Here is a 26,550-nt window from a genome sequence, read left to right on the forward strand (position 1 = left end):
TCACATTTTACCCAGTGCACTGGCAAGTGATCAGCAGAGAGCAAGCCATCTCCCAGGGGTTTTGTGTCTCTCGTCCCTACGGCTTGACAGCAGTTTTAGGCTCTGCTGCATTGCGGGAAAGTCTGGTTGGAAGGGACGGGGCGTCCTGGCGCATCTCAGGGACTCCTCGGTAGTGTTCCATGCCCAGAACGCTGCTAAGGGGGAGGAGAACGGCCCCCTGGCATGGGCTCTGAACTGAGCTCCAGCCACGGCCTCCGAGCCTGTGCCGCACGCAGCCCTCAGAGCCACCCTGCCTCCTGTGGGATGCCGGGCGGCTCCTTGCCAGAAGTGCGTGTTCCCCAGTGGTCGGGCTTTACTGGTGCAAACAGAGCAAAGTCTGCAACTGCTGGAAGAGGCTGCTCCTTTGTGCCGGCAGCGCGCTGCCCCTGTGCCACGGGGCATGCGACGCGGGGAGACCCCTCCAGATTGGATGGGATCGGGATCAGGGACCTGTTTCTCTCCTTTTCTGGCTCCCCATCAATTTCAGGGCTCAAGCATCCGGGTTCCCAGCCCTGAGAGCTGCGGCCTGCCCCTGGGCTGGGGAAACGCCAGCCGAGCTGTCGCTGCCCCTCGCCTCAGTGCGGGCCCAGGATGGGCGGAGCTGGGGGGTTCCACCGCATGAGGTAGGATAGGGTCTGGATGGGAGCTACCCCCTGGCAGTGCTGACAGCCTGTGGGTGCGTCTCACGCTGGCAGGTGTTGTGCCCTGGCCCTTCTTCAGGCCCCTCTCCGGGAGGCTCTCAGGCCTGGATGAATTAACCTTGTGCAGCAGGGCAGCATCAGCCCTCTCTTGGGGGGAGACTGAGGCACAGAGCGGGGACGGGAGCCGTGGCTGAACCGGGGCTCCATCCACTCCCCGTGGCCCTGCAGACCATCCCAGAGCAGAGATGGAGGCTCAGAAGGCAGCAGTCACACTGGAGCAGGGCAGCCCTGCTGGCTGGTGCGGGGAGCCGGAGGGCTTGTGTGGGGAAAGGGTGCATGGACGTGAGACGCTTCTGTGTGAAAGGCAGAGGGAAGCTCCCGGCTGGATCCGGGCACCCAGAACAATGGGGGGCTGACATAAGCCCAGCTGGCAGCTAATTCTCCTAAAGACCCAGCGTGATGTTAATCAGCAGGTAGGACCTGGGGCGCCCATTGTTTCCTGGCCTGTCGGATATTAAAGGGACTGGCTGTTTGGGAGGAGAGGGGATCTAGCGTGGGCCGGTTCTTGGCTTCTGCCGGGAGGGTTCTTGGCTTCATTCTTGGTAAACCTTCAGAGGATCTGCTAAAGTAAAACAGTGATGTAGTCACACCCGGAGCCCCCCCACAAGGCTGGTGCTCCTGCCCCACTCCCATCCCCGCAGCGCCCCCTGCTGGGAGAGCTGGGGCTGGATGCTTTCTTTACAGGCAGTGCTCCAGCCCCACTCACCACAGCGCCCCCTGCTGGGTCTAAAGCAGCTGCGAATTTCCTGCAGGAGGCTGGGCTGAGGGGAGCTGTGAGCTCCCCACACCACCCACCCACCGTGCTGGCACCAGCACAGGGCCCTCCCCTGGCTCCACAAGAGGGGATTTGGGAGGCTCAGTGCTCCGAATCAGTGTAAACCCTCTGGGCTGGTCTACACCTGAAACGCTTCAGTGCAGACGCTCCCGACAGTGACGGAGGGTGTCTCCCGCCCTCGAGGTGGACAGAAGAATTCTTCCATTGGCCTAGCACTGGCTGCACTGGGCTTAGGCTGGGGAGTGGATTTCTCACCCCCTCGGAGCTGCAGCTGGGCCACCGTACGTTTCCAGTGTAGGCCAGCCCCCATCCCAATGTTCTCCAGGGCCCGTTCTGTGTGCCCGCTGCCCCAGCCGCCCCCAGAGGCTCCGTGCCAGGGCAGAACCAGCGTTCTAGGGCTCTGCGGCCTGGTTCCCTTGTCCTTACCCTGGGTGGCAGTGGCGGGGTGGGGGGTCACCATGTCCTAACTGACCTGGGAGGTAGAACTGGGTCTGCGCTTATGCTGGTTAGTGGGGGAGGGGGGGCCGGCTTCAAGGCCTGGCCACCTTCAGCCTGCAGGGCTTATGTGCCAGCTGGGGTCAGGAGGGAAACCCAGCCCTGGGCTCTGATTGGGCCCCTCCGGGATCTGTGTATCCAGCCCCCTGGGACTGAACAGCTCTGGGGGTGGGCAAAGGGGTGTCAGTGCTTTGGGAGGGGGACGCTGTGTGGGGTTAAACTGCATCCTGCGGGGATGTGGAGCATATAGATGTGTGAAAAGATGGGGGAACCAAGTTCAGGGGGAGGGTGTAACTGCCCCCCTTGTTCCTGAGCAAGTAACACCCCCTTCCTTGCTCGGTGACTCTGGGCTCCCTGAGGCAGGCGCCTCTCGCCACCCCCACCTCGGGGATTCCCAGACCCCCGGCTAGATGTCTGGGAGCAGCTAAACCTTTCAGCCAGCAGCTTCGAGCCTGGCGGGGCGGGGAGCCGGGCCTGAGAGTGGGGATTAGGATGACATGGGGCTGGGAGCTGCAGATTAATGGCAGGTGGTTTCTGTGCCTCCCCACCCCCCATCTCGCCCCTCGGCGAGTGCAGCCTCTGGGGATTTCAGCCGACAGCTTGGCAGGCTCAGGCAGTGTGTGGGAGCTGGTGTGACGAGCTGGCTCTGCGCCATAGGGCTGGGGGTGGATCTGGATGTTGAGAGCCTGCTGTGCCCCTCCCCCTGGTAGGAGGAGCCTATGGCTTCATGCCCCTCCCTACAGAATGGGACCAGGTCACTTTGGTCCCTGGGCAGAGACTGGCACAGGCGAACCACAGGCAGAGCATGGATTCACATGGGTACACATCAGTGCTCTTGTGTGCCCTCGCACGTTCGTTAGTACAACCTCCAACATGCACGTGCAGCACGCACACCAGCGTGGCACAACTTTCAAGTGCTCCCTCCTGAACTTGCCGGTATTCTGGGTCTCTGCTGGGCACACTCAGTCCAGATTTGCACGTGCATGGACTTTTGCACACTCAGGTACATGTGCTTGTGTGCTCACACACTTGTGTGCACACCTGTGTGCCCAAGCAGGTGCGCATGCTCGTGGGCTCGTGCAGTTGCCCTGTTAAGTGGGTGTGCGCATTCACACAAGCACATGTGTGAGAGTGTGGCTGTGTATACGCTCACTTGCGCAGGAACACTTGTGTGCTCACACTCACACACACACACTTGCACAGTTACGTGCACGTGCAGTCCTGCACACACCCTGTGACGTGTGTGTGGACGCACAGACGTGGGGACATGCATGCAACACACACAGAGCTGCTGCTCCCAGACTCCCGTTCAATGGGGCAAGGAAGCCAAGTCTGACTCCATCTGGTGACCTCCCAGCCTAGGGAACAGAGAGGGGTGGAGTGGGGAGACTCCGTGCCAGCATCTGGCCTTCTGCTGCTAAGGCCAGCAGCACGGGAGCTGCCCAGGAGTGCCAGGCAGGATGCATTTAAAGCAGCCCCCTTGTCCCCCGGGGTAGGGGCAGCAGGAAAAGCTGTGGCAGGAACCCGCCTGTCCACAGGCCTCCCTGGTTCCCCTCCATGCAGCCTGGGACTGGGATGGCACCGCCTGGTGATTTATGCCCCTTGATGTTTCAGTCTCTGGCAAAGCACCTCCCCTACCAGCATCACACAGAACCCCCCTCCCCTGCCGCCCTGCACCGGGGCAGGACGCGGGCGAATCAGGCTTCCCACCCACGTCTGGGGACCGTGCATGCCCCAGCCCGGCCCCAGCAGCAGGGGACCTGGGTAAGTGGACTCATGTTTCCAAGTCCGCACTTGAGCGCCCACGCTGCATTGTAAACCCGGGCTTCCATGGCTGGCCTCAGGTCTCACAGCCGTGCTAACACGGCCATACTGCACCGTGCAGACCTTCTGACTCCGGCCTGCGGCTTGAGCTGCGTCCACACGGCAGGATGATAGGGTTGGCCCCGAGTCTCAGCAGGACTCGGCTCTGATCCACCCCCCAGCAGGTCCTAGGACCCGGGTCCTGAGTGCTCGCTGACCCAAGTCTCTGATGTGGATGCGGACAGAAGGGCGATTTGGGCTCAAACCTGCGTCCGAGCCCAGGCGCAGTGAGCCGTGTAGACACCCCCATAGAGGGTTTGAATCGCGCTGGGTAGGAGCAAGGCGATGTTGTTATAATGTGGAGGGCCGAGTGTGCTACCGACGGCTATTTATTGCTCTCATTCAGCTGGAGTGGAAAGGGCAGGTCAGGGCTGGGAACCAAGGTGAGCGCTCAGGGAGGATCGGAAGGAACCTGACTAGCTGGGACGCTCTTTGGGACAGGGAAAGTCTGTCTGTTCTGGGTTTGTGCAGCACCTGGCACCAGGGGAGCCATGACTGGGGCTCCTGGGTGCTACCGTAATACACCTAATAAATAATGTACAGCATCTGGCACAATGGGGTCCTGGTGTAGGACCAGGATGCCTATGCACTACCGTAATACACCTAATAAAATGTACAGCACCTGGCACAATGGGGTCCAAGAATGGAGTGTCTAGGTGCTACTGTAATACAAATAATAAGTATTATTATTAATAATAATAATACATAATTATTAATAAGTTAATACTTTGGGTGTTAACCCACAGGCTGTAGGTAGCTGGTGTGGGGAACAGAGACATGGGAGCCTGGGGGCCTGAGTGAAAATGTCCAGCATGAAAATGAGACAATCTTTCTACATCATCACCTATTCCCAGATGCCAATGCTATTGCATGGTGTGCAGCGCCCGGCACAACAGGGCCCTGAGCTCAGTAAGAGCCCCTGGGTGCTACCAAAATGTATGTAAATAATACCAATGCTTCTGGTCTGCAGGAGAATCTCTGCGGAGGGAGGGGGTTCCACTGTCATGCTTCAGGGCAGCACCCCAAGGGTCAGGAAGGATTCCCTTCACGTGATACCTGACTCTTTATGGCACCTTCCATCGTGAGGTGCTCAAAGCACTTTACAGACGTTCATTCATTAGGGAAGGAGGTGCAGCAGGAATGTTGTCCCCATTTTACAGATAGGGAAACTGAGGCACAGCAAAGGGCAGTGACTTGCGCACAGCCAGGGGCAGAGCTAGAAGCAGAACCCCAGGGCTCCAACCTGCCCCCCAGTGAAGTCTTTGAGGTGGGCGTATGTCTGAGTCTCTCCTCTTGCATGCCCTTGGGTAAATCAGGAGTGGTGTAAGGGAGAGGGAAGCTAGGGCTGTGGCGTGGGAGGTTCCAACAGGAGCAGGGCGGGGCCCAGCTGTCTCGACGGCTTGTCTCCCACGCTAACCACCAGGCCACACTGCCTCCTTTGCGGCACTCAGTGCAATCGGCCAGGCGTGTTACGGGAGATGGAACTGATTGGGGGGCAGGACTAGAGGGGGCCATGAGGTGTGTAATGGGGGCTCTTGTGGGCAGAGCAGCCAGCAGGGAGGATGGGCCACCAGTCTGAAGGTGCCCGCTCTCTGCCAAGCTGGCAGGGGCATCGCTTTGCCCTCCCCGTGGAGCACAGACGTTGTGGCTATCCCAGCTCTGCCGCCTGTGCCCAAGAACAGTCCCTAGATGTGACCTAATGCCCAGCTGCTGGGATGGGAGAGGACCCGGGTCACGCCTGCAGCACCACTCCTACGTGCAGGGGCCGTTCAGCCCCAGCTGGCTGCGGGCTTCCCCAGGGGTGGCGAGGAAGAGCCAGGAATCCCCAGGGGCCCAGCTCCACCCCGTTTATTTACCAGGACAGGGCGGCTCTGTTTACCGTGGCTGTGGCTACAGCAACAGCGAGGGAGGCAAGGGAGATTGGCAGGGCCGGATGGGCTGGGCGAACCCTTGGTATGCGGCTGGGCTCCCTGCAGACAGCAGCTGGGCTTCGTCAAGTTTCACGGGGCATAGAGAGGTGATGGGCTCCCCCCCAGCAGGGAACTGGTGGTGGGGGGAGAGAGGCGTGATCCCCCAGGGGAACATCCTTTGTCGTCGCCTTCCCATCTCCCCCTACAGGAGTGCCCGCCGACATACATGCGTGTGGCGTGTGTGCGATGTGCCCCACATTCCCCTGCAGGGCAGGGAGGGCCACCTGCCATGGGAAGGCTAGGGCAGACGTCAGGAGCCAGGCTGGTTTACAATTCCCAGAGTGGGGAATGTGGCCGGGTCTCTGGCCCTGGCGACCCCCACTCCGGGCGTTCCCGGCCTGCGGCAGTCCCCACTTGCAGAGCTGCCGCTCCAGGAAGGTGAGAGTGCTGAAGCCTGGACATCATTCCCTGCAGCGCCTCCTGCTGGGGAGGCTGGGAGCCGGGCGCTCCCCCCTTGCAGCCAACGCTCCTACCCTGCTCCCCACAGCGCCCCCTGCTGGGAGACGCTGGAAGCACCTGAGCTCTGTCTGACCTAACTCTTCCGCTGTTGCTCCAGTTCCAGCCTCTCCCAGCAGGGATGCTGCAGGGACTGGGGCCGGAGCAGGAGGGAATCGCAGGTCTGGTTTTGCTGGTGCAGCCAAGGCGCCAGGAAGCAGATACAATGGCTAAGACTGGGCCAGTTTCCATTCCCTTCCGGACTCTCCCGACCCGGGCTGGAGGCTTCTCGGCATGGCAGCTAGCAGGGGATTACAGGGTTAAAGGAAAGTGACCTGGGCGGAGATCTGGTTCTTCTGGTTTGGCGGCTCCTTTCTCACGCACTGGGGAGCGATGATTCCTTTTGATTCACCCAGTTTTGGTGGAGACGGCCTGGGGGGACAGGCTGCAAGGGGAACTGGCTCCACAGCTGATTGGAACATAGGCTTACCCAAAGGGTCCTTGCTCCAGATCTCAAATCAGAGGCAGGATCTGAGCTCGGGTGTGAAAAGTGCCGAAGAAGCCAAGTGTTTGGAGCTCCTTCCCGGCTCCTGCCGGGACCCGAGTTCAGGGGGGCGCGGTTCCTGCTCCAGTGCGTGGTGCTGCAGGCCACTTCCTGCCCCGGGTGCTGAGTGATGTCAGACAGCACTGCTGACGCGTGGAGCTGGCAGCTCAGCCACGGCGGTGCTGATCTCCCAAACCTCTTTGCTGTTTGTTCTGGCGCTCGCAGGGCCAGGAGCTTTGCACGGCCGGGCGGCCCTTGTGCCCTTTGTCCCCGAAGCCTGGGATCAATCAATAACAACCAAACCCCAGCTCCCAACCCCCCCCCCCCCCCCCCGATCACAGAATAGGCACCAGCAGTAGGCCCAGCTGGAGGGAGGGCTAGCTCAGTGGCTTGAGCATTGGCCTGCTAAACTCAGGGTTGTGAGTTCAATCCTTGAAGGGGCCACTTAGGGATCTGGGGCAAAATCAGTACTTGGTCCTGCTAGTGAAGGCAGGGGGCTGGACTCAATGACCTTTCAGGGTCCCTTCCAGCTCTCTGAGATAGGTATATCTCCATATACAGCTAGGCAATGTCCCTCTGAGCCCGAATGGGGGCTGTTGTTGGTCGTGTTAAGCAAACACCATGGAAGCCTCAATTGGGAAAAGTGCCATGCAGCGTTGAAACCACAGGAGTGAGCAGGGGGATGATGCCCGCAGGCCCTGGGGTGACAGGCGCGCTGGTTTCACTTTGCAAGTCGTGTTTCCCGCCCCCCCTCGTGCATACATTGAAGGAACTCCCAGGGGCTGGGGAACACCTCAGCAAGTTGGGTGCCTAAACTCCTATGGTAAGTCAAAGGGTGTCAGGTGCCAGATTTATTTAGGTGTCTTTGAAACTCCCACTAAGCATCTGTCTGCATCTTCAGGCACTGAAATATCTCTAAAAATCTGGCCCGAAGTCCTGGTGGAATCAAGCCTATTCTGTGATCGGGGGTTGGGAGCTAGGGTCTGGTTGTTATTGATTGATCCCAGAAAGCCGTGAAAAGCTGGAAACAAAATCCCAAGGCGGCTGTGCACTGGCCGATGTGACAGAAACACCTGCCAGGTCCCACGGTTCCTTGCGTGTGGGCCAGAGCTGGTGAGCCGCTGTGCACTGTCTCTGCAGATTTCTGATGTGCCCGGTGTTCTCCCTCAGCTCTGTGGTTTGGCCTTAGAGTAGCCTAGTGATGCGTGGTTCTTCTCGTGCTTTGCAGCTGAGCGTGGGTCCTTGCACTAGTGAAGGACCTTGTGCTCAGTGCAAGGATTCATGCTCCTCTGCGGGGAGGTTAAAGAGCACCAGCTGGTTGTGGAAGAGTTGGGAGGGCATGCTCGGATGGGAGGGGAGTTCCGGATTGCATCGGGGGACATTGGACTGGGATGGGGATTCTGGGCCAGTGAGGAAGATGCATGAGGGATGCAGGGTCAGAGTTAAGGGTAATGTGTGGAGCTAAGCGTTTGCAGCCATGTTCGCACATGATCCTCTGCTACAATGGGGCATTTAGTTCCAGGGCGCGTCCTCAGCTGGGGGAAAGTCCTGAGCCAGCAGGAATACTGATGGGATCGGAGTCCTGCCACGGGCCCCTTAGCTGACCCTCCGGAAGCCACTAGTGGGCTGAGCATAGCTGTTAATGCCCTGGCAACGTGGGGCACGCAGCGGGTCGGCTTTGCCTCTGGCATCTGTGGCAGGGAGGTGTTCTGGGCTGAGCCCCCTTTGCCCTGCGGTGGGTGGCTGGCACGTCCCAGGGTCAGTGCGGCAAGGTCTCTTGCTCGCCAGGGGGTCAATTCAGCGGGGCAGCGCGGAGGGGCTGTACAAAGGGCCCGATCCTGAGAGGTGCCAAGCACCTGGGGAAGTCATTGGGAATTGCTGATGCTCTGTGGCTTATGGGGCGGGGTCTCATCTGCCCTGCCCCAAATCGCTCTGTGCTCTGCTGGGGGGCCTGGGGCAGGAGCTGGGGGGAGGGTTCTCCCTCTGGGCAGGTTATTCGCCCATTGCCCACTAGGAGTTTCTAATCCCCTGATCTGGATGCTGTCGGAGGCGGGATGCCAGGCTAGATGGGCCCCTGGTCTGGCAAGTCCCTTTCTACCAAACGAAAGGGGTGGGTTGGACAGCCTGAGTCCCCGTCGCCTTGCAGTTCTGGGCAGTGCTGGAAGTGGCTCCATAGGGTCAGGCCCCTTGCCCAGACTCACGCAGGGCACGTTGGACCACTCGAGCAGACGATGCCCCTTCCCAACGTCCCTTTTGTTCTCAAGAAAACCGAGGCCTCTCTGTCCCGCCCCCATCCGGCAGCACGGCCTGGAGCATTCTGGGAAAGAGATTCTGCTTTCGTGCTGCTGGCCGTGAGGTTTGACTCTGGTGGGGCTAGAAGAACTTCTCTGGATGGCGCCGACAGTTGACTCACGGGCCGGCCTCCAAAGGGCAGCAAAGACCCACCCTGCTGAGGGATAGTTGAATAGCGCCTAGAGGCACATCGAAGGAGCAACACCCCCCTGGCAGGAGGGGGATCTTACCCTTGGTGCCCTGTTGACATGGTGGATCTGAGAGCCAGGAGCTCACCCCACGCTCAGGGTCTGCGTGGGGAAAGAGCAGGGCCTAGGTTTTGTTGCCAGGGCTATTCCTCGCCGCTGGCTCCAGGGGGCGATGCTGGGGCTGCTGGGGCAGTGGGAACAGGGTGAGGGGCTGTGCTAAGTTTGCAGCAACATGGCTTGGGCAGCAGAAACCGGGGCATTCGGGTCTGTGTGTGAGAGAGTCATAGATTCACAGATCATCCGGTCTGACCCCCTGCATGACCCAGGGCCAGAGAACATCCTGGAGCAGATCTGTTAGAAAAACAGCCAGGCGTGATCGAAAAATGGGCAGTGACGGAGAATCCACCACGACCGTGGGAAATTGATCCAGGGCTTAATTACTCTCACGGTTAAAAATTTACACTTTATTTCCAGTCTGAATGTGTCTCGCTTCAACTTCCAGCCGTTGGATGGTGTTCGACCTTTCTCTGCTAGGCTGAAGAGCCCGTTATTAAATATTTGTTCCCCATCTAGGTACTCATAGACGGGGATCAAGTCACCCCGTAGCGTTCTCTTTGTTAAGTCACATACAGAGCTCCGTGAGGCTATCGCTGTAAGGGAGATTTTCTGATCCTTTCATCAGTCTTGTGGCTCTTCTCTGACCCCTCTCCAATTTATCAACATCCTTGAACACCAGAACTGGACACAGGGTTTCAGCAGCGGCCGCACCAGTGCCAGAGACGGAGGTAAAATAACCTCTCTGCTCCTGCTCCCCATTCCCCTGCTTCCGCCTCCCAGGATATTAGCCCATTTGGCCGCAACATCGCACTGGGAGCTCACGGTCAGCTGATTCAGAGACCTTGATTCCCAGCGTGCAGGTGTGTGTGTGTGTGTGTGTGTGTGCGCGCGCGCGCTCTGGGTCACAGGGGGCAGGGCAAGGTACCAACCAGAGGACTCCCTCCCCCCCTCTGCCTGCACCATCCCAGGGCATTCAACGCCTTTCCTAGCCAATCACGTGGAGCTGGTGGCATCCGAATGCCTGGGCGGGCTGCCCAGCTGTGAAGCGGGCAGAACAGTACTGGGGCTGATGAATGCAGGTGTGTCGAGCGGGACTCGGAAGCGGGGGAGATGCCAAGGAAGGGCAAAGAATGGTGCATGTTTATTACTAATCCTTCACTGGCTCAGAGCCCCCGGGGTCCTGAGTGCCCAGGGAAATAGCAAGGTCTAGTGGGTAGAGCACTAGATTGTGATCTAGGAAAACAGGTTTCTGTTCCCAGTTCTGCCATTGGCCTGCTGGGTGACTGTGGGTGAGTCACTTCCCCTCCTGTGCCTCCATTTCCCCATCTGTAACATAGCAATAATTACACTCACCTGCTTTGTAAAGCGCTCTGCGATCTACCCTGAAAAGGGCTAGATATCGGTTAGGGCTTATTACAAAATTGTGTCACTTATTTATTGTTGATATCACAGCAGGGCCTAGGCCCTGTACACAAAGCGCTGCACAGACCCCGACCGAGATCAGGGCCCTGTGGTGCCGGGCGCTGCACAGACCCCGACCGAGAGCAGGGCCCCATTGTGCCAGGCGCTGCACAGACCCCGACCGAGAGCAGGGCCCCATTGTGCCAGGCGCTGCACAGACCCCGACCGAGAGCAGGGCCCCGTTGCGCCAGGTGCTGCGCAGATCCCGACCGAGATCAGGGGCCCATTGTGCACAGATCCCGACTGAAATCAGAACCCCGTTGTGCCGGGCGCTGCACAGACCCCGACCGAGAGCAGGGCCCCGTTGTGCCAGGTGCTGCGCAGATCCCAACCGAGAGCAGGGCCCCGTTGTGCCAGGTGCTGTGCAGATCCCGACTGAGATCCGGACCCCGTTGTGCCGGGCGCTGCACAGACCCCGACTGAGAGTAGGGCCCCACTGTGCCAGGTGCTGCGCAGATTCTGACCAAGATCAGGGGCCCATTGTGCCGGGCGCTGCACAGACCCCGACCGAGATCAGGGGCCCATTGTGTCGGGCGCTGCACAGACCCCGACCGAGAGCAGGGCCCCGTTGTGCCAGGTGCGGCGCAGATCCCGACCGAGAGCAGGGCCCCGTTGTGCCAGGTGCGGCGCAGATCCCGACCGAGATCAGGGGCCCATTGTGCCCGGCGCTGCCCAGACCCTAACCAAGAACAGGGCCTCCACAGTGCAAAATGTGCTGAGGCCAGTGAGTGTCTGCGCTTGCTGGATGGTTGTTTCCCTCCATGGTGTTGCTGGGGAGGGCGCCCGTCCCCATGGTGCAAGAGCGCTGGCTTGGCTGGGGCTCTGTTGCCCAGGAGGCTTCTTCACAGCGGTGTTTTCTTTCCTGGAGGCTGAACAAACACGGGCTGTTGGCGCTGGCCCCGGGATGTTTGCTGCATGGCTCCGGGCTGTGCGTCGCCGGGGGCGCTGACGTTGGCTTGCGCCGGAGAGTGCAGAGGAGGCAGGACGCCTGGGTTCTATTCCGGCTCAGTCACTGACTCGCTGGGCAAGGGCCTGCCTCTGTAGAATGAGAACAAACCTGACCCAGCTCACGGGGGTGATAATTGGCATGGCAATGCCAGGGGCTGTATAGGGGCACAGAGGTATTGTATGGCACGAGCCCAGAGTGGGATGGGTGATTGGGCATGACGTGGGGGTTTTCAGCGTGTGATGGGGGGATTGCAGCGTGTGATTGGGTGGGACGTGGGGGATTGCAGCGTGTGATTGGGTGGGACGTGGGGGTTTGCAGTGTGTGATGGGGGGATTGCAGCGTGTGATTGGGTGGGACGTGGGGGATTGCAGCGTGTGATTGGGTGGGACGTGGGGGTTTGCAGTGTGTGATGGGGGATTGCAGCTTGTGATTGGGAGGGATGTTGGGGATTGCAGCGTGTGATGGGGGGATTGCAGCATGTGATTGGGTGGGACGTGCGGGTTTGCAGTGTGTGATGGGGGGATTGCAGCGTGTGATTGGGTGGGACGTGTGGGTTTGCAGTGTGTGATGGGGGATTGCAGCGTGTGATTGGGAGGGATGTTGGGGATTGCAGCGTGTGATGGCGGGATTGCAGCGTGTGATTGGGAGGGATGTGGGGGATTGCAGCATGTGATGGTGGGATTGCAGCGTGTGATTGGGTGGGACGTGGGGGATTGCAGCGTGTGATTGGGTGGGACGTGGGGGTTTGCAGCATGTGATGGGGGATTGCAGCGTGTGATTGGGAGGGATGCGGGGGATTGCAGCGTGTGATTGGGTGGGATGTGGGAGATTGCAGCGTGTGATGGGGGATTGCACATGCACATGGACACATATACCCAGAGACTAGGATACATGGACATGGATGGACATAAACAGATATGGACATGTGTGCACACACGGACATGGACACACACAGACATATGGACATGGATGGACACAAAAACATGGACACGGACACCCACATGCGGAGACATGGATGCACACTGTGGAAGCACAGACACAGACGCACACAGAAACACAAGACACACAGGGTATTTGTGTACTGCGGCCGGAGGGGTAATTCCCACTGAAAACAGCAGCGTGGCCCTGGCGGTGCGGGTGGTGGGACGGGCGCGCTGCCCTGAGTACCACTAGGGTGACCAGCCAGCAAATGTGAAAAATTGGGATGGGGGTGGGGGGTAATAGGAGCCTATATAAGAAAAAGACCCAAAAATTGGGACTGTCCCTATAAAATTGGAACATCTGGTCACCCTAAGTACGACCCTGTGTATATATTCAGGTACAGGGTCCATACGGGACATAGAGGCATGCCCACATGCGCTCTCTCATGCACACACTCAGCTGGCACGAGAAAGCCGGGTGCTACGTACCAGGAGGCACACACGGGCATGCACAGAAACACGCAGCCAGAATACATCTACGCTGCAAGTGCCACGTAGGGAGGTAGCAGATGGGTGGTGACTGACACAACTCGCTCTCAGCCCCATATGTCTTTTTGTGGGTGAGCTTTCTTATTTATGTTGTGCTATAGAAGTGTTTGGGAAATCCTGCACAGAGTTCCAGGCTTAGACTTTAGTACCTCCAGTGGTTCCCCTTCCAGCTTTGTTTAAAAATACACTGAATCTATTCTGTTTTGGTTTTCTTACTACATTTATCACTGATCACTTACAAACCAACCTACAAGCTTAATGCTAAAATGAGCATACGGAAACAGTCTCTCATGAGCCGAGACTGCGTATGCTTAGCATCCATTGAGTAAATGCTGTGATAAGTACAATGTCCGGAGGGGTGATTCGCTGTATGGATAAGCAATGGCCAAATACTGAATTGTCGGATAAATGTGAACAGTAATCTAGCTGGGGTAACAGCAGCCGTGTAGCCAGTTAGCCGCCCCAGGCCACGCCCCCGGGAGCTAGCCGGCGCTGAAGCCCGTACTGCTGCGTCTACACTACCGCTGCTACCCCCTGCTTCCATCACACCTTCACGTGGGGATGGACGTACCCACGGACGCAGGCGACACCCCTGGGCACAGCGAGAGCGGGGACCTGTACAGCTGAGTTGGTCCCTTGGCAAGAGTTCAGGCGGGCAGGGCAGTGCAGGGACAGCAAGCGAAGGAGGGGGATGTGGGCAATGAGCTCCCCACCTCCCTCTTACATACTGGGCACTGGTCCCAGCTGGGCAGGGGGCACCGGGCCTGGGCACTGCCTGACCATGGGAACTTCCGCTGGACATTTCGCTCTTTGTCTCCTGCCAGCACTGATGGGGGAGCTGGGCTGCCAGCGAGTGTAGTAGCTACCTAGGCTCTGTTACCTGCCAGTTGGAGGCCCTGGCTATGTTGCAGATGGTCTTTTGTAATGCAAGGCTTGGCTGGGCCCCAGTCTGGCTTCAGTCCAACCCCTCAGGGTCTGCAGCGCCCTCTGCCCAGGAGTGAATTTCACTGGCCAGTGACTCCAGGGAGGGCGTCTCCCTAAGGCACCGCTAGGGGCAAACCCTGGCCCATCAGACTGAATGGGAATTGTGCCACTGGGGTCAGGGCTTCACCCTAGCAGCTGCCCCACGCTCAAGCCCCAGGACGGGGTAAGGTCTCCCATGGGAAGCTCCAGGCTGTGCAGAATATTGGTAGCCACAGTTCCAAAGCCTCCAACTTGGAGATTTGCAGTTTCACCCCACACGGTTGGCTCCCAAGAACGCTCTTTCCTTTGATCCAGCCGTGCAAGTGGGACCCCTCCACGCTCCCCAACTGGGGCCGTTCCCGGGCCCCGGGGCTGGCAGTGCGAATCTTCGCCTGCAGCGCGTTTTTAGCACCTGCGCTCACAGACTCCTGAAAGCGAATGTCGCATGGTATCCAATGGGGATCCCTTTTATATTCCATGGTGAGATCTGCAATTTGTGCTGTCGGCTAGTTACATTAAGTCACACGGCCTCGTTGCTGTTAGCTGATTGGACGATGTATGTAACTAATTCATACAGCGCAAACTGTGTATTTGATTTACACACCCTGTGACTTGATCATGGTGTAACAGCCTGGGAGAAAATCCTGGGTACTAACGGGCTCATTAGTGGAGAAAGGCTGAACAAGGACGAATGGCTGGAAGTTAAAGGCAGGCAAATTTCATTAAAAATCAAGGCACGTGTCTGAGATTGCGAGTGATTGACCAGTGGAACAAACTCCCAAGAGAAGTGGTGGATTCTCCATCTTGTGATGTCTTCAGATGCCGAGCGGATGTCAAGTTACTGGGCTCAGTACAGGGGGAACTGGAATTTACTGGCCTGTGAGCTACAGGCGGTCAGGCGAGAGGATCTAACATTCCCTTGGCTTCAAAATCTGTGATCATCAGATTCATGTGACCCATCTCCACACTGAGAACCTACAGGGACGGTTCCCTCCATCACGTCGAATAACAATTACAACCTGAGAATTCCACCATCTGCTAGCAACGAGAGGAGTCAGACTGACCCATTCCTATGACGGTGCCTTTCCGAGTTGTGGTGGGAGGGTCCATGGGCCTTTGGGGTTTCACCAAATCTGTACTTAGAAGAGAAAAAAAAAGTTTGGTTTAAGTTTTCTGTAGCCATTTTTCACTTGATCAAAACTGATTTGGAACCCACCAGTTTCCAATTCAGTGGAAGTCACTGAATAATAACAATAGTAATAATTGTTAATAATTATGTGTAATAATAACAATGATAATTAATATTAAAGCAGCAGCAGCTAAGAGTGCAGGTTTTTCCAAAGGAAAATGGATCTTGGAACCCCAAAGGCTCGTGCGCTGTTCTAAATCTAGAACCCTTGGCATTCAAATGGGCAGATCTAGAACCCATGCTGGTGGACTGGATCTTTCTAGAGCGGCATGTTTTCCAGGATTGCATGGAGAATCCCTGCTGTTCAATGGGTAAATCCAGATGCCAGGGCGCCAGACTCCGACTGGTGTCAACGAGCATCGCGCTAGGAATGCTGAACTTAGCCCAGCCAGGGACTTGGCCCCTGACTCCCAGTAGGTGGGATCTCCCATCAGTTATTTTCAATGGCTTCTAAATGTAACAAAGCAACTTCTCCGCTCCCTGGGGGCCCATTGGCCTGGAGAGAGCTCCCACGAGCAGCCATAGGGCCAAGTGGGGGACGCTGGGCTCTAACTCCTCTGGCCCCGCACTCCCGGGCTACTGGCCCAGCTATGGGACCTGTCCCTTTCTGTATGTGTCAGTTGCACAGCTGGGAATGGTGGGGGTGGGCAGGACTCCAGTGCAGGTGGCTGTGATATCGGACGGGCTGGGGTATCCGCCTGAGAGCGCTTAGCCTAAGAGGCAGCAATGCTGGTGCCTGGGGAACCAGGGGAAATGCACCGAGCCCCATTCCGAAATTCCCAGGGGAGCCACCAAGGAGGTGGGGAGTGCCTGAGCCCCCTCCAGCGGGGCAGGGCTCTCCCTGCCTTCAGCCAGCTCTGAGCCAGCCTCGCAGGCCCCTCCTCGAGTTGGGGCGAAGGGGAGGATGTGGGGAGAGGAAGGGAGTGGAATCTGCACAAGCTGCTGCACGGCCCCTGGTATCTGAGCAGGCCGGTTTATCTGGACTCGCTGGCCCGTCCGCTTCCCCAGAGGGAGCAGCATTCCTCAGCTGGTGGCTCCGGCTGGAGAGAGGCCAGGTCTGAGCGCAGCACGCCCTTCCCCTGCGCGAGGCAGCGATCCGCAGAGGTGTGCGCTGTGGGCCGGCCCGTCGGAAATGCAGTCAGCGCCTTCCTCGCAGGAGCCGATTCGCTCAGACTTGTCGGCAAGGATGCAGGGTCACATGAACTATCCAACCCATGCTTCAGGGCGGGGGCTGATGCCAGCTCGGGGTCAGGAAGGACTGAGGGTTGTTTGTCATTCTTTATTATTTATTTATTGTTTGCCTTACCATAGCCCCAGCCATGGAGCAGACCCCAGAGTGCAGGCGCAGTATGTTATTTATTAGGTGTATTACAGTAGCACCTGGGCGCCCTAGTCACAGGCCAGGCCCACGTTGCGCTAGGTGCTGTACAAATACAGGACAGAGACTGCCCCTGCCCCAAGAGCTGACAATCTGAGTGTAAAACAAGAGGCAACAGCTGGATACAGACAGATGCGGGGAGGTCAAGGAAATTTGAACAAAGGATAGGGGGCTGAATGGTCCCTTGGTCTCTTCTGAGATGGCTGCAGGGGTCTAGTATGGTTAGTGCACCAGGACTGGGCCTCAGGACTCCTGGGTTCTGTTCCCAGCTCTGGGAGGGAGGGAGGTCCTGTGGTTAGAGGAGGGGCCCAAGTAGCGTTCCCAGTTGGGTGGCTGTGTGACTACGTGGCCTTAGGGCACGTTATAGGAATGCAGCTTTGATCCGACTGGCCGGTTGGTGCATGGAGGCAACTACTCTGCCACCAGCTGGCACTTCAGAAAATGGTAAAAAGTCCCCCACTGCCCTGGGCCTGTCCCAGACACTGATCACAATGGGATGCTGGGGGATGCCAGGCTGGAGGAATTGGTGCAATGATTCCTGGATGAAGAGGGACTGTCCTGGGTCCTATGGAAACGTTTCCACACACTCTGGGACCCACCACATAGCTGCCACGACTCAGCCCAGTGCCAGGGAAAAGCGAGGACATCCGTGTACTGTTGTTGGCAAAACAGCTGCTCAGTGGGGCGTGTTTGCATAATGTCGGGGGGCTAGTGGCGCTGGGGGGCTGAAGAGCACGGAGTGCCTCGTGGGCACAGCACAGGCATGGATCAGGACTCCTGGGTTCTAGTCCTGACGGGCTCAGAGCAGGAATTCAGCCCTCGCAAGGGTGCTGGGAGGCAAGGCCGAGTCATCCATGTGACACAGAAGGGGAAACTGAGGCAGCGGGGGGTGATGTGACTTACCCAAGGTCCCGGACCCAATCAGTAGCAGTTCCAGGATTAGACCCCAGGATCCTGACTCCTAGTCTACTGCACTATCTGTCCCGTCCGTGCCTGCCTGAGAGAGCTTTGTTCCCAGTACGGGGGAATGTCCCAGGAGGTCCCCCACTGTCTCTGTGGCCAGGAAGGGGAGCTAGTGTCTGCCTTCTCCTCCCAGGGGCCTGCTACTCACAGTGCCACTGCCATCCTGCAAGCTCCACACCTTCTGATCCCAAAGAGGCTTGGGATCCTGTTCTGTGGAGTAGGACCCCCTGGCCCAGTTTGGTCTAGCACGGGCTGAGCCCAGAGGGTCCCCATCCCCCCTGGTTGGGTAGACTGGGGGCTTGTGTGTGTGTGTGTGGGGGGGGAGCTTGCCCGTGCTCTTCTGTGGGCAAAGAGAGAATTTCACCTTCATGGATCCTGGCACAGCTCCAGTCTGCTCTGCGTGGCTGGGGGGGGGGTGTCTTCCCTCCCTGGGGGCCGTGGGTTAACCCTTCCCCTTCTTGTGCCCGCAGGGTCCCTGGCGGGGGTGCTGGAGATGGAGCGCAGCGTCACCGTGGTGCTGGGCCAGGACGTGGTGCTGCCGTGCCGCTATCGGGCGCAGGAGGGCGAGAAGGTGGTGCAGGTGACGTGGCTGAAGCAGGGCGCCGACGGGCAGAACGTGGAGGTGGCGGTGCTGAACTTGGAGTACGGGGAGCACGTCCAGGAGCCCTACGCGGGGCGGGTGCTGCGGTGGGCACCGGGGCCGCTGGAGGACGGCGCCATCGTGCTGAAGAACGCCGTGCAGGCCGACGAGGGCGCCTACGAATGCCGCCTCATCACCTTCCCGTCGGGCAACTTCCAGGATAGCATGACGCTCAGCGTGCTGGGTGAGGGTCTGGGCACGGGGCACCGGGGCTGCCTGGCTCTGCCCTACAGGTGCCTTTGGCTCTGCTGGGCCAGCTGTGGGCAGAGCTGCCTTCCCCGCTCCAGCCAGCTAGGCCACTGCAGAGATCGGGGGTATGCGGGGGTGCCCCGGCCACAGGGATGGGAGCAGCCCTGAGCCCCAGCCTGCAGGGGACCTGAACGCTTGGTCTCCGGGCCAGGCCTGTGTCGGGGCTGAGGGACCCCGAAGGTGTGGGGGCTATACAGTGAGTGTAGGGGGAGCTGGGTATGCAAGGGTGGCCCTGGAGGGGTGGTTGGGGTGTCTGCGTGGGGCCCTTTGGGGGAGGAGCTGAGCCTGTTCAGGGCCCCCTGGAGTGCGAGTCCCTTGGGGGGCAGGAGCCAGGCCCCGAGTGGCCCCCACAGGGCAGGAGCAGGGCCTGTGCAGGGCACCCCGAGACAGGAGTTGGGCCTGCATGGGATTCCGTGGCGGGGGCCTAAGGTTGCCAGGCGTCCGGTTTTCGACTGGAACGCCCGGTGGAAAAGGGATCCTGGCGGCTCTGGTTGGCACTGCCGACCGGGCCGTTTAAAGTGCGATTGGCAGCACAGCGGGGGCCCGGGGCTAAGGCAGGCTCCTTGTCTGCCGTAGCTCTGCCTGGCTTCCAGAAGCGGCTGCCAGGTCCCTGTGGCCCCTAGGCGCTGGGGCACTGGGCAGCCAGGCACTCGGAGGTCCACGTGCTGCCCCCGCCCCAGTACCGGCTCCACAGCTCCCATTGGCTAGGAACCATGACCAATGGGAGCTGCGTGAGGGTGGTGCCTCCGGGCGCAAAGGCAGCATGCACCGCACAGAGCCGCCTGGTCGCCCACGTGCATAGAGGCCACAGAGACCTGGTGGCCGCTTCCTCGGAGCTGCGGTAAGCGCTGCCGGGACCTCACACCCCAAACCCCTCATTCCTGGCCCCACCCCCAGCCGGAGCCTCTCCCTCCCTGGCCCCCAACCCCCTGCCCCAGCTCGGAGTCCCCTCCCACACCCCAACGCCCTCATCCCCGGCCCCACCCCAGAGCCCACACCCCCAGCTGAAGCCCTCACTCCCCTGCACCCCAACCCCCTGCCCTGCCTGGAGCCCCCTCCTGCACCCCAAATCCCTCATCCCCAGTCCCATCCCAGAGCCTGCACCCCCAGCTGGAGCCCTCACTCCCCCACCCCCCAAACCCTTGCCCTATCCCGGAGCCCCCTCCTGCATCTCCAAACCCCTCATCCTGGGACAGTAACTGGGCTGTGTGGGGGCCGGTGGGGTTAGGGGGAAGTAGCCAGGCTGTGTGGGACCCCATGGGGGTGGGGGGCAGTAGGTGGGCTGCATGGGGTCCTGTGGAGGGGAGCAGTAGCTGGGTGTGCAAACACCCATGGGGGTGTGCAAATGCCGGGCTGCGTGGGGCCCTGGGGTGGGGTGGGGGAGTAGCTGGGCTGCGTGGGACCCCGTGGTGGGGCAGTAGCTGGGCTGTGTGAGGCCGGGGGCGGGGCAGTAGCCGGGCTGCGTGAGGCCGGGGGGGGCAGTAGCCAGGCTGCATGGGACCCAAGGGGTTGGGTGTGGGCAGTAGCCGGGCTGCGTGGGGCCCAGGGGGTGGGGGGTGGGCAGTAGCCGGGCTGCGTGGGGCCCAGGGGGTGGGGGGTGGGCAGTAGCCGGGCTGCGTGGGGCCCAGGGGGTGGGGGGTGGGCAGTAGCCGGGCTGCGTGGGGCCCAGGGGGTGCGGGGTGGGCAGTAGCCGGGCTGCGTGGGGCCCAGGGGGTGGGGGGTGGGCAGTAGCCGGGCTGCGTGGGGCCCAGGGGGTGGGGGGTGGGCAGTAGCCGGGCTGCGTGGGGCCCAGGGGGTGGGGGGTGGGCAGTAGCCGGGCTGCGTGGGGCCCAGGGGGTGCGGGGTGGGCAGTAGCCGGGCTGCGTGGGGCCCAGGGGGTGGGGGGTGGGCAGTAGCCGGGCTGCGTGGGGCCCAGGGGGTGGGGGGTGGGCAGTAGCCGGGCTGCGTGGGGCCCAGGGGGTGGGGGGTGGGCAGTAGCCGGGCTGCGTGGGGCCCAGGGGGTGGGGGGTGGGCAGTAGCCGGGCTGCGTGGGGCCCAGGGGGTGCTGGGTGGGCAGTAGCCGGGCTGTGTGGGGCCCAGGGGGTGCGGGGTGGGCAGTAGCCGGGCTGTGTGGGGCCCAGGGGGTGGGGGGTGGGCAGTAGCCGGGCTGTGTGGGGCCCAGGGGGTGGGGGGTGGGCAGTAGCCGGGCTGTGTGGGGCCCAGGGGGTGGGGGGTGGGCAGTAGCCGGGCTGTGTGGGGCCCAGGGGGTGCGGGGTGGGCAGTAGCCGGGCTGTGTGGGGCCCAGGGGGTGCGGGGTGGGCAGTAGCCGGGCTGTGTGGGGCCCAGGGGGTGGGGGGTGGGCAGTAGCCGGGCTGTGTGGGGCCCAGGGGGTGCGGGGTGGGCAGTAGCCGGGCTGTGTGGGAACCTGGCGGGGTGTGTGTGCAAATTCCAGACTGCGTGGGCTCCCGGGGGATGCTGCCTTTTACACCCCCGTCACCGCTCTACATTCTCCCTGCAGTGCCCCCGCTGCCATCCCTGAACCCCGGCCCCCGGCTGGAGGAAGGGCAGGGGAGGACGCTGGCCGCCTCCTGCACAGCCGAGGGCAACCCCATGCCCACCGTGACCTGGGAGACGCAGGTGCACGGCACCAACAGCACCCGCCAGTCCTTGCACCCCCGCTCGGCCTCCGTCACCAGCGAGTTCTTCCTGGTGCCCGGGCGCAGCATGAACGGCAAGACGCTCACGTGCGTCGTCAGCCACCCGGGGCTGCCGCACGAGAAGAGGATCACCCACGTGCTGAATGTCGCCTGTACGTCCCATCTCGGGGGACACAGCCCTGGGGGGCTGCCATGGGGAAGAGCAGAGACCCACGGCGAAGCTGCCGTGGGGGGCAGAGATCCCATCCAGGAGGTGCCATGGGGGTGGGGCAGAGACCCTTAGGGGCCTGCCACGGAGGTAGTGGCCCCCTAGGGGGCTGGCATGGGGTAGGACGAAGACCCCCTGGGGATTGTCATGGGGGGCAGAGACCCACTGGGGGGTGCTATGGAGCGGGGGAGGAGCAGAGACACCCAAGGGGAGCTGCCATCTGAGTGGGAGGGCATATACCCTGGGGTGGGGGGCTGAAGGGGAACCCCAGATCACATGGGGTCCCAGGGGGTTAGTTGAGGGGCTTGGGATGGGGGACACGTTTGCACAGACCAAGGTGGGCGTGGGGTCAGCGATGGGAAGGGCGCAGGCAGGGGGGTGAAGGGAGGGCTCAGGTGGGCGTTTCTCTCTCTCCCCTCTCACGGTTGTTGCCCTCACCCTGCCCAGATCTCTCGGACGCCTCAGTGCGAGGGCACGAGGAGGAGGAGGACTGGCAGGCGGGCAAAGAGGGCGTCTCGCTGAAGTGCCTTGGCGAGGGCAACCCTCCACCCACCTACAACTGGACCCGGTAAGTGTGAGCCCACCTCTTGCGGGCAGGGCTCCCCTTCCCAGCGCAGCTCCCGGGGCAGGGCTGGCCTGTGCCTCTGTCGGGAGCTGATGCTGGAGGGTGGGGGGGGGCTCAGGTCTGAGAAGCACCCCAAGGTTTGGACTCGCCGCCCAGCCTCAGGGGGTCGGCCGGACCGGGCTCTGGGTCTCATAGGGGAGTTTGCCATGGTTGCAGACTCCAAGGAGGTGCCCACTCCCCACCCGCCTCCAGCCAGAATACGGGCATGAGGAGCTGGTGTGACCCACAGGAGAGCCTACTACAGCTACCAGTTAGTGGAGTTACTCCAGCAGCAGCTGGTGTTTTAGTTCTGGAGGTCCCGGGTTCGAATCCCGATGACAACCAGCTCACGCTGAGGATTGGCGCTCCGAGAAGGGCTGTGTTCTGGGTCAACGTGCCGGTCGATGGCTGCCCTCTCTGGCCAAGCCATAGGCCTGGCTTCGTTCATGGCTACCTCAAAGCCAGCGAGTTGGTGACGTAGAATCTTAGGACTGGAAGGGACCTCGAGAGGTCATCTAGTCCAGTCCCCCACACTTGTGGCAGGATTAAGCATGATCTGAGACCATCCCTGACAGGGGTTTGTCTAACATGCTCTTCACAATCTCTAGTTGGGTGGCATATTCTGCATGTCAGCCGGTCAGTCCCAGCTGAGTTGTTTGAGGTTTGCCAGATGCTGCCTGTGATTTCACATGGGCAAGCCTCCGGCAGCTGGGACTGCAAGGCTGCGAGCTTCCCCTGAGCAGTGCCCTCCCACTCCAGCCCACAAAATCAATTTCACCTCCGTCTTCTTCCTGCCAGTCAAGGCTGGGTGCCCATTAGCCCGGTCCCAGACCTGCGGCTGCATTCCCAGCCAACAACGCTCATGATCCCAGAGGCTGGGAATCCAGGAGGCTGGAGTGCACAGCTCCCACGGAGCCATTCAAAGGGAAGCGCTGTCCTCCATAAACACTTGAGTCATTGCCCAGCCATCTCTGTTGTCTTGGGAGCCCTTGGGGTGGCAGGGACTGGCTGGGACATGCCGTAGGTCGCTGGAGGCAGCCTGGGGCCACATGCACCCGCAGGGAGGAGAGGCAAAGGGGCAGCATGGGGGAACGTGGGGCTAGTTGGCTCCCTTGGGGGGCTCTGGCCAGGCCCTGCGAGGAGAGGGCCTTTGACTGGGATGCCTAGAGGCTGGCAAGGAGGGCCTGTGCACAGTGCCACAGCTGCAATTAAAAGGAGGGTATGTGCCAGCTCCTGGCACCATGGGACGCTGGCCTGGGTCAGCCTCCGGGTGTTACTGCACTGGGTGTGCTGCATAACCAACGGTTGGAGCTTTCTCCCCATGCTGAACTCCGAAAGCCAGGTTGTGTGGCTGCGTGCGGACGTGTTTTTGTATTTGTGCTCATGTGTCTGCCTCGTGTGTGTGTGTGTGTGTGTTTGTGCCCGTGTGTGTGCAAATTAGAGGGTGGGTGCCTGGATAGGCATGTGTGTCTGTGTGTGTTGACACTATACATTGTGTAGATGGGTTTGGAGAGATGAATTTGTGTTTGGAGGTCTGTGTGTGTGTGTGTGTGTGTGTACGTGTGCATGTGTGGGGGCATTTATGTGTGCGCGTTTGCGCAGGGATTCGTGTTATGTGCGTATGTCCACATGTCCCTCTGTTCACATGCGTGTGTGTCTGTGTGTTGGCGTGTGGGATGGAACCCGTGGCCCGGGTCATGCCGACTCAGTCCCAGTGTGGTGACGCAAGGAGCAGCGTGGCGTTTCGGGCTGTGTCTGGGCAGGCCCCGGCACTGATCAGCCGCGCAGGAACCGTGGGAAAAGGCAGGGAGCCCTTTGATTTCAGCACCTATTGTTCACGGTGTCCCGGCTCGCCCCACCCACCACAGCCGCCCATCCAGGCACGTCGGCCCGGGAGGCAACTGGAGGCCACAGGGCTGCAGGGAGAGCCGTGGGGCACAGGGCTGGGGGGGGCCACAAGAAGTTATCTGGGGGGCTCTCTCGTGTCGGTCCATGTGTCTTACTGTGTCTGTGTGTCTCTGTCTCTCTCTCTATTCCAGGGGCTTTCAGCTTGTCCCATAGAGCCCCCGTTAGCACCTCCTTCCATTGGAAACCCCCCCACCGCCCAGCACAGACCCCTGCTCTAGGGCAGGGATGGCAGCTGGGAACAGCTGCTGCACAGACCCTGGTTAAAGCGGATGGGATCGCTGCTCCCTGCCTGTTCAACCCCTTGCCCTCCCCCCTTAGCTCCCCCCACTGACTCTGCCCCTCTGCTCCCCAGGCTCAACGGCCCCATGCCCGAAGGAGTGAAGGTCAAGGGGGCCACCCTCCTCTTCCAGAGACCCCTCACCCCCGACGACACAGGCGTCTACATCTGCCAGGTCGCCAACAGGTTTGCGGCCAAGGAGGTTCGGGCCAGCATCAGCATAAAAGGTAGAGTCTGGGGCAGGCAGGGTGGCAGCGCCCCTTGTGGTGGGGTTGATAAGGTGATAGAGGGGGCTTGGCTCTGATGGGTAGAATAGGGCTGCTGGATGCAGACACTCCCTGGGGCTCTCCAGCTCCCCGCCTGTGATGCTCAGTGTCAGTCCCATCCTGGAGCCAGCAGCTGGAGTGGGGGCTGTGGGTTACCCTGCCCACCCATTGCTGGTGCAGTCAGAGCGCTGGCCCTGGGCTCGCCCTGGGCCCTCTGCATGTGGGTCCAAATTCAGCCCCATTGGGTTCGGGCACCTTCCCCTCACCAGAGTCTGAGCTCTCCTGGGGGAATCTGCCCATCTCGTCCCCTCTGCCCAGCAATTGCTTTAGGGCCCAGTGCTGCTCAGTGTCGGGGGGCTCCGGAGTCTGGCAGAGCGTCAGGACTTGCCTGGGTCAGCACCTGTGCAGGGAGCCCTCCCTGGAGAGCCCAGCGCCGCACGAGGCAGGGATGGTGATACAGCAGGGAGCGCTCTGCGCGCTGAGCCCCTGAGTGCTGCTAGGGGGCGCTGTGCTGCAGGGAGCAGGGTAGGGAATCCTTAGCCTTACAGAAGCAGATTGGATCTTCAGAGCTAGCACGAGCTGGGGCTGATAACTAAACATCAGGTGTCCATCTGTCCACCAACCCATCCATCCGTCCATCCACCCATCCATCCGTCCATCCACCCATCCATCCATCCATCTGCCCATCCATCCACCCATCCGTCCATCTGTCCACTCATCCATCCGCCCATCCATCCATCCATCTGTCCACTCATCCATCCATCCACCCATCTGTCCATCTGTCCACTCATCCATCCACCCATCTGTCCATCTGTCCACTCATCCATCCGTCCATCTGTCCACTCATCCATCCACCCATCCATCCATCTATCCATCTGTCAACTCATCCGTCCATCCATCTGTCCATCAATCCATCCATCCATCCATCTGTCCACTCATCCATCCATCCATCCATCTGTTGATTCATCCATCCGTCCATCCATCTATCTCTCCATCCATTCATCTGTCTGTCCACCCATCTGTCCATCCAAAGTACCTATCTGTCTGTCTAGTCTGATGCCCCTTTAGCCCTGGAATCCGGGTTCCTGCAGGCCCACCCTTGTTGCTTGGACACTGGCTGTGCCATGCCCCCCAGGCTGCCGTCTCAGCCTCTTCCTGTCTGTCCCCCCCAGCAGAGAGCGAGCTGCAGAAGGTGAACGTGGTCTCGGCCTCGGTGGTGGTGGTGGGCGTCATCGCGGCCGTGCTGCTCTGCCTGCTGGTCCTGGTCGTCGTGTTCATGACCCTCTACCACCGACGGAAAACCAGGCGCATCTCCGAGAAATAGTAAGAGACGGAGCGAGGGGTGGCGCCCTGGCACACACGGCCCCCACCCCCGCCCCGGAGATACACCAACCCCCCTCGGCTGGTCCCTCTGCCTCGCCTCCAGAGGGTCCCTTGAGCCCCTGCAGAAATCATTGCAGCAGGGAGCCTGCCCCAGTATGAAGCTTAGTCACCGTTGCTCGCTGGGTGGTGAGCCTCAGGCCTGGGGACCCGGCTCCCGAGCTGGGCTGGGCGAGCAGCTGCAAAGAACCGGATGGGAGCCCCGGTGGGCAGCGTGGGACGGATGGTGCTGGCTACAGCTGGGTCTGGTGCAGAGAGCAGCTGGGCAAACTTCGCCCCCCGCCCTGCCCCACAAGCTCTGCCGATTCCCCTCTATCCTGACCCTTAGCCCCCTGCTATCCCAGCCCTGGGTCCCCCTCCCCTGCACAGCTCTGCCCCTCAATCCCAACCCACAGCCCCCTGCTATCCCAGCCCTGGGCGCCTCCCATAGCTCTGCCCCTCAATCCCGACCCACAGCCCCCTGCTGTCCCAGCCCTGCGCTCCCCCCTCCCACAGCTCTGCCCCTCAATCCTTACCCACAGCCCCCTGCTATCCCAGCCCTGCGCTCCCCCCCTCCAGCTCTGCCCCTCTATCCTGACCCATAGCCCCCTGCTATCCCAGCCCTGTGCTCCCCCCCCCACAGCTCTGCCCCTCAATCCCAACCCACAGCCC

The 26,550-nt window shown here is 60.6% G+C and overlaps 1 protein-coding gene across 2 annotated transcripts in view; it reads left to right on the forward strand.

The window, feature by feature from the left end:
* Positions 1–26,550, forward strand: part of NECTIN4 (nectin cell adhesion molecule 4) — a 47,605-nt gene that overhangs the window by 11,959 nt on the left and 9,096 nt on the right. Inside the window, exons 2-6 of one of the 2 annotated variants that reach the window (XM_054011406.1) lie at positions 18,202–18,555; positions 21,118–21,408; positions 21,912–22,032; positions 24,329–24,480; positions 25,692–25,842. In XM_054011406.1, coding sequence (XP_053867381.1) covers positions 18,202–18,555; positions 21,118–21,408; positions 21,912–22,032; positions 24,329–24,480; positions 25,692–25,842 — 1,069 coding nt within the window. The remainder of the gene's footprint in view (positions 1–18,201; positions 18,556–21,117; positions 21,409–21,911; positions 22,033–24,328; positions 24,481–25,691; positions 25,843–26,550) is intronic. The other variant, XM_054011408.1, reaches the window with a different exon arrangement.

Source organism: Malaclemys terrapin, chromosome 21, assembly GCF_027887155.1.
Source record: "Malaclemys terrapin pileata isolate rMalTer1 chromosome 21, rMalTer1.hap1, whole genome shotgun sequence".
Classification (NCBI taxonomy): Eukaryota; Metazoa; Chordata; order Testudines; family Emydidae; genus Malaclemys; species Malaclemys terrapin.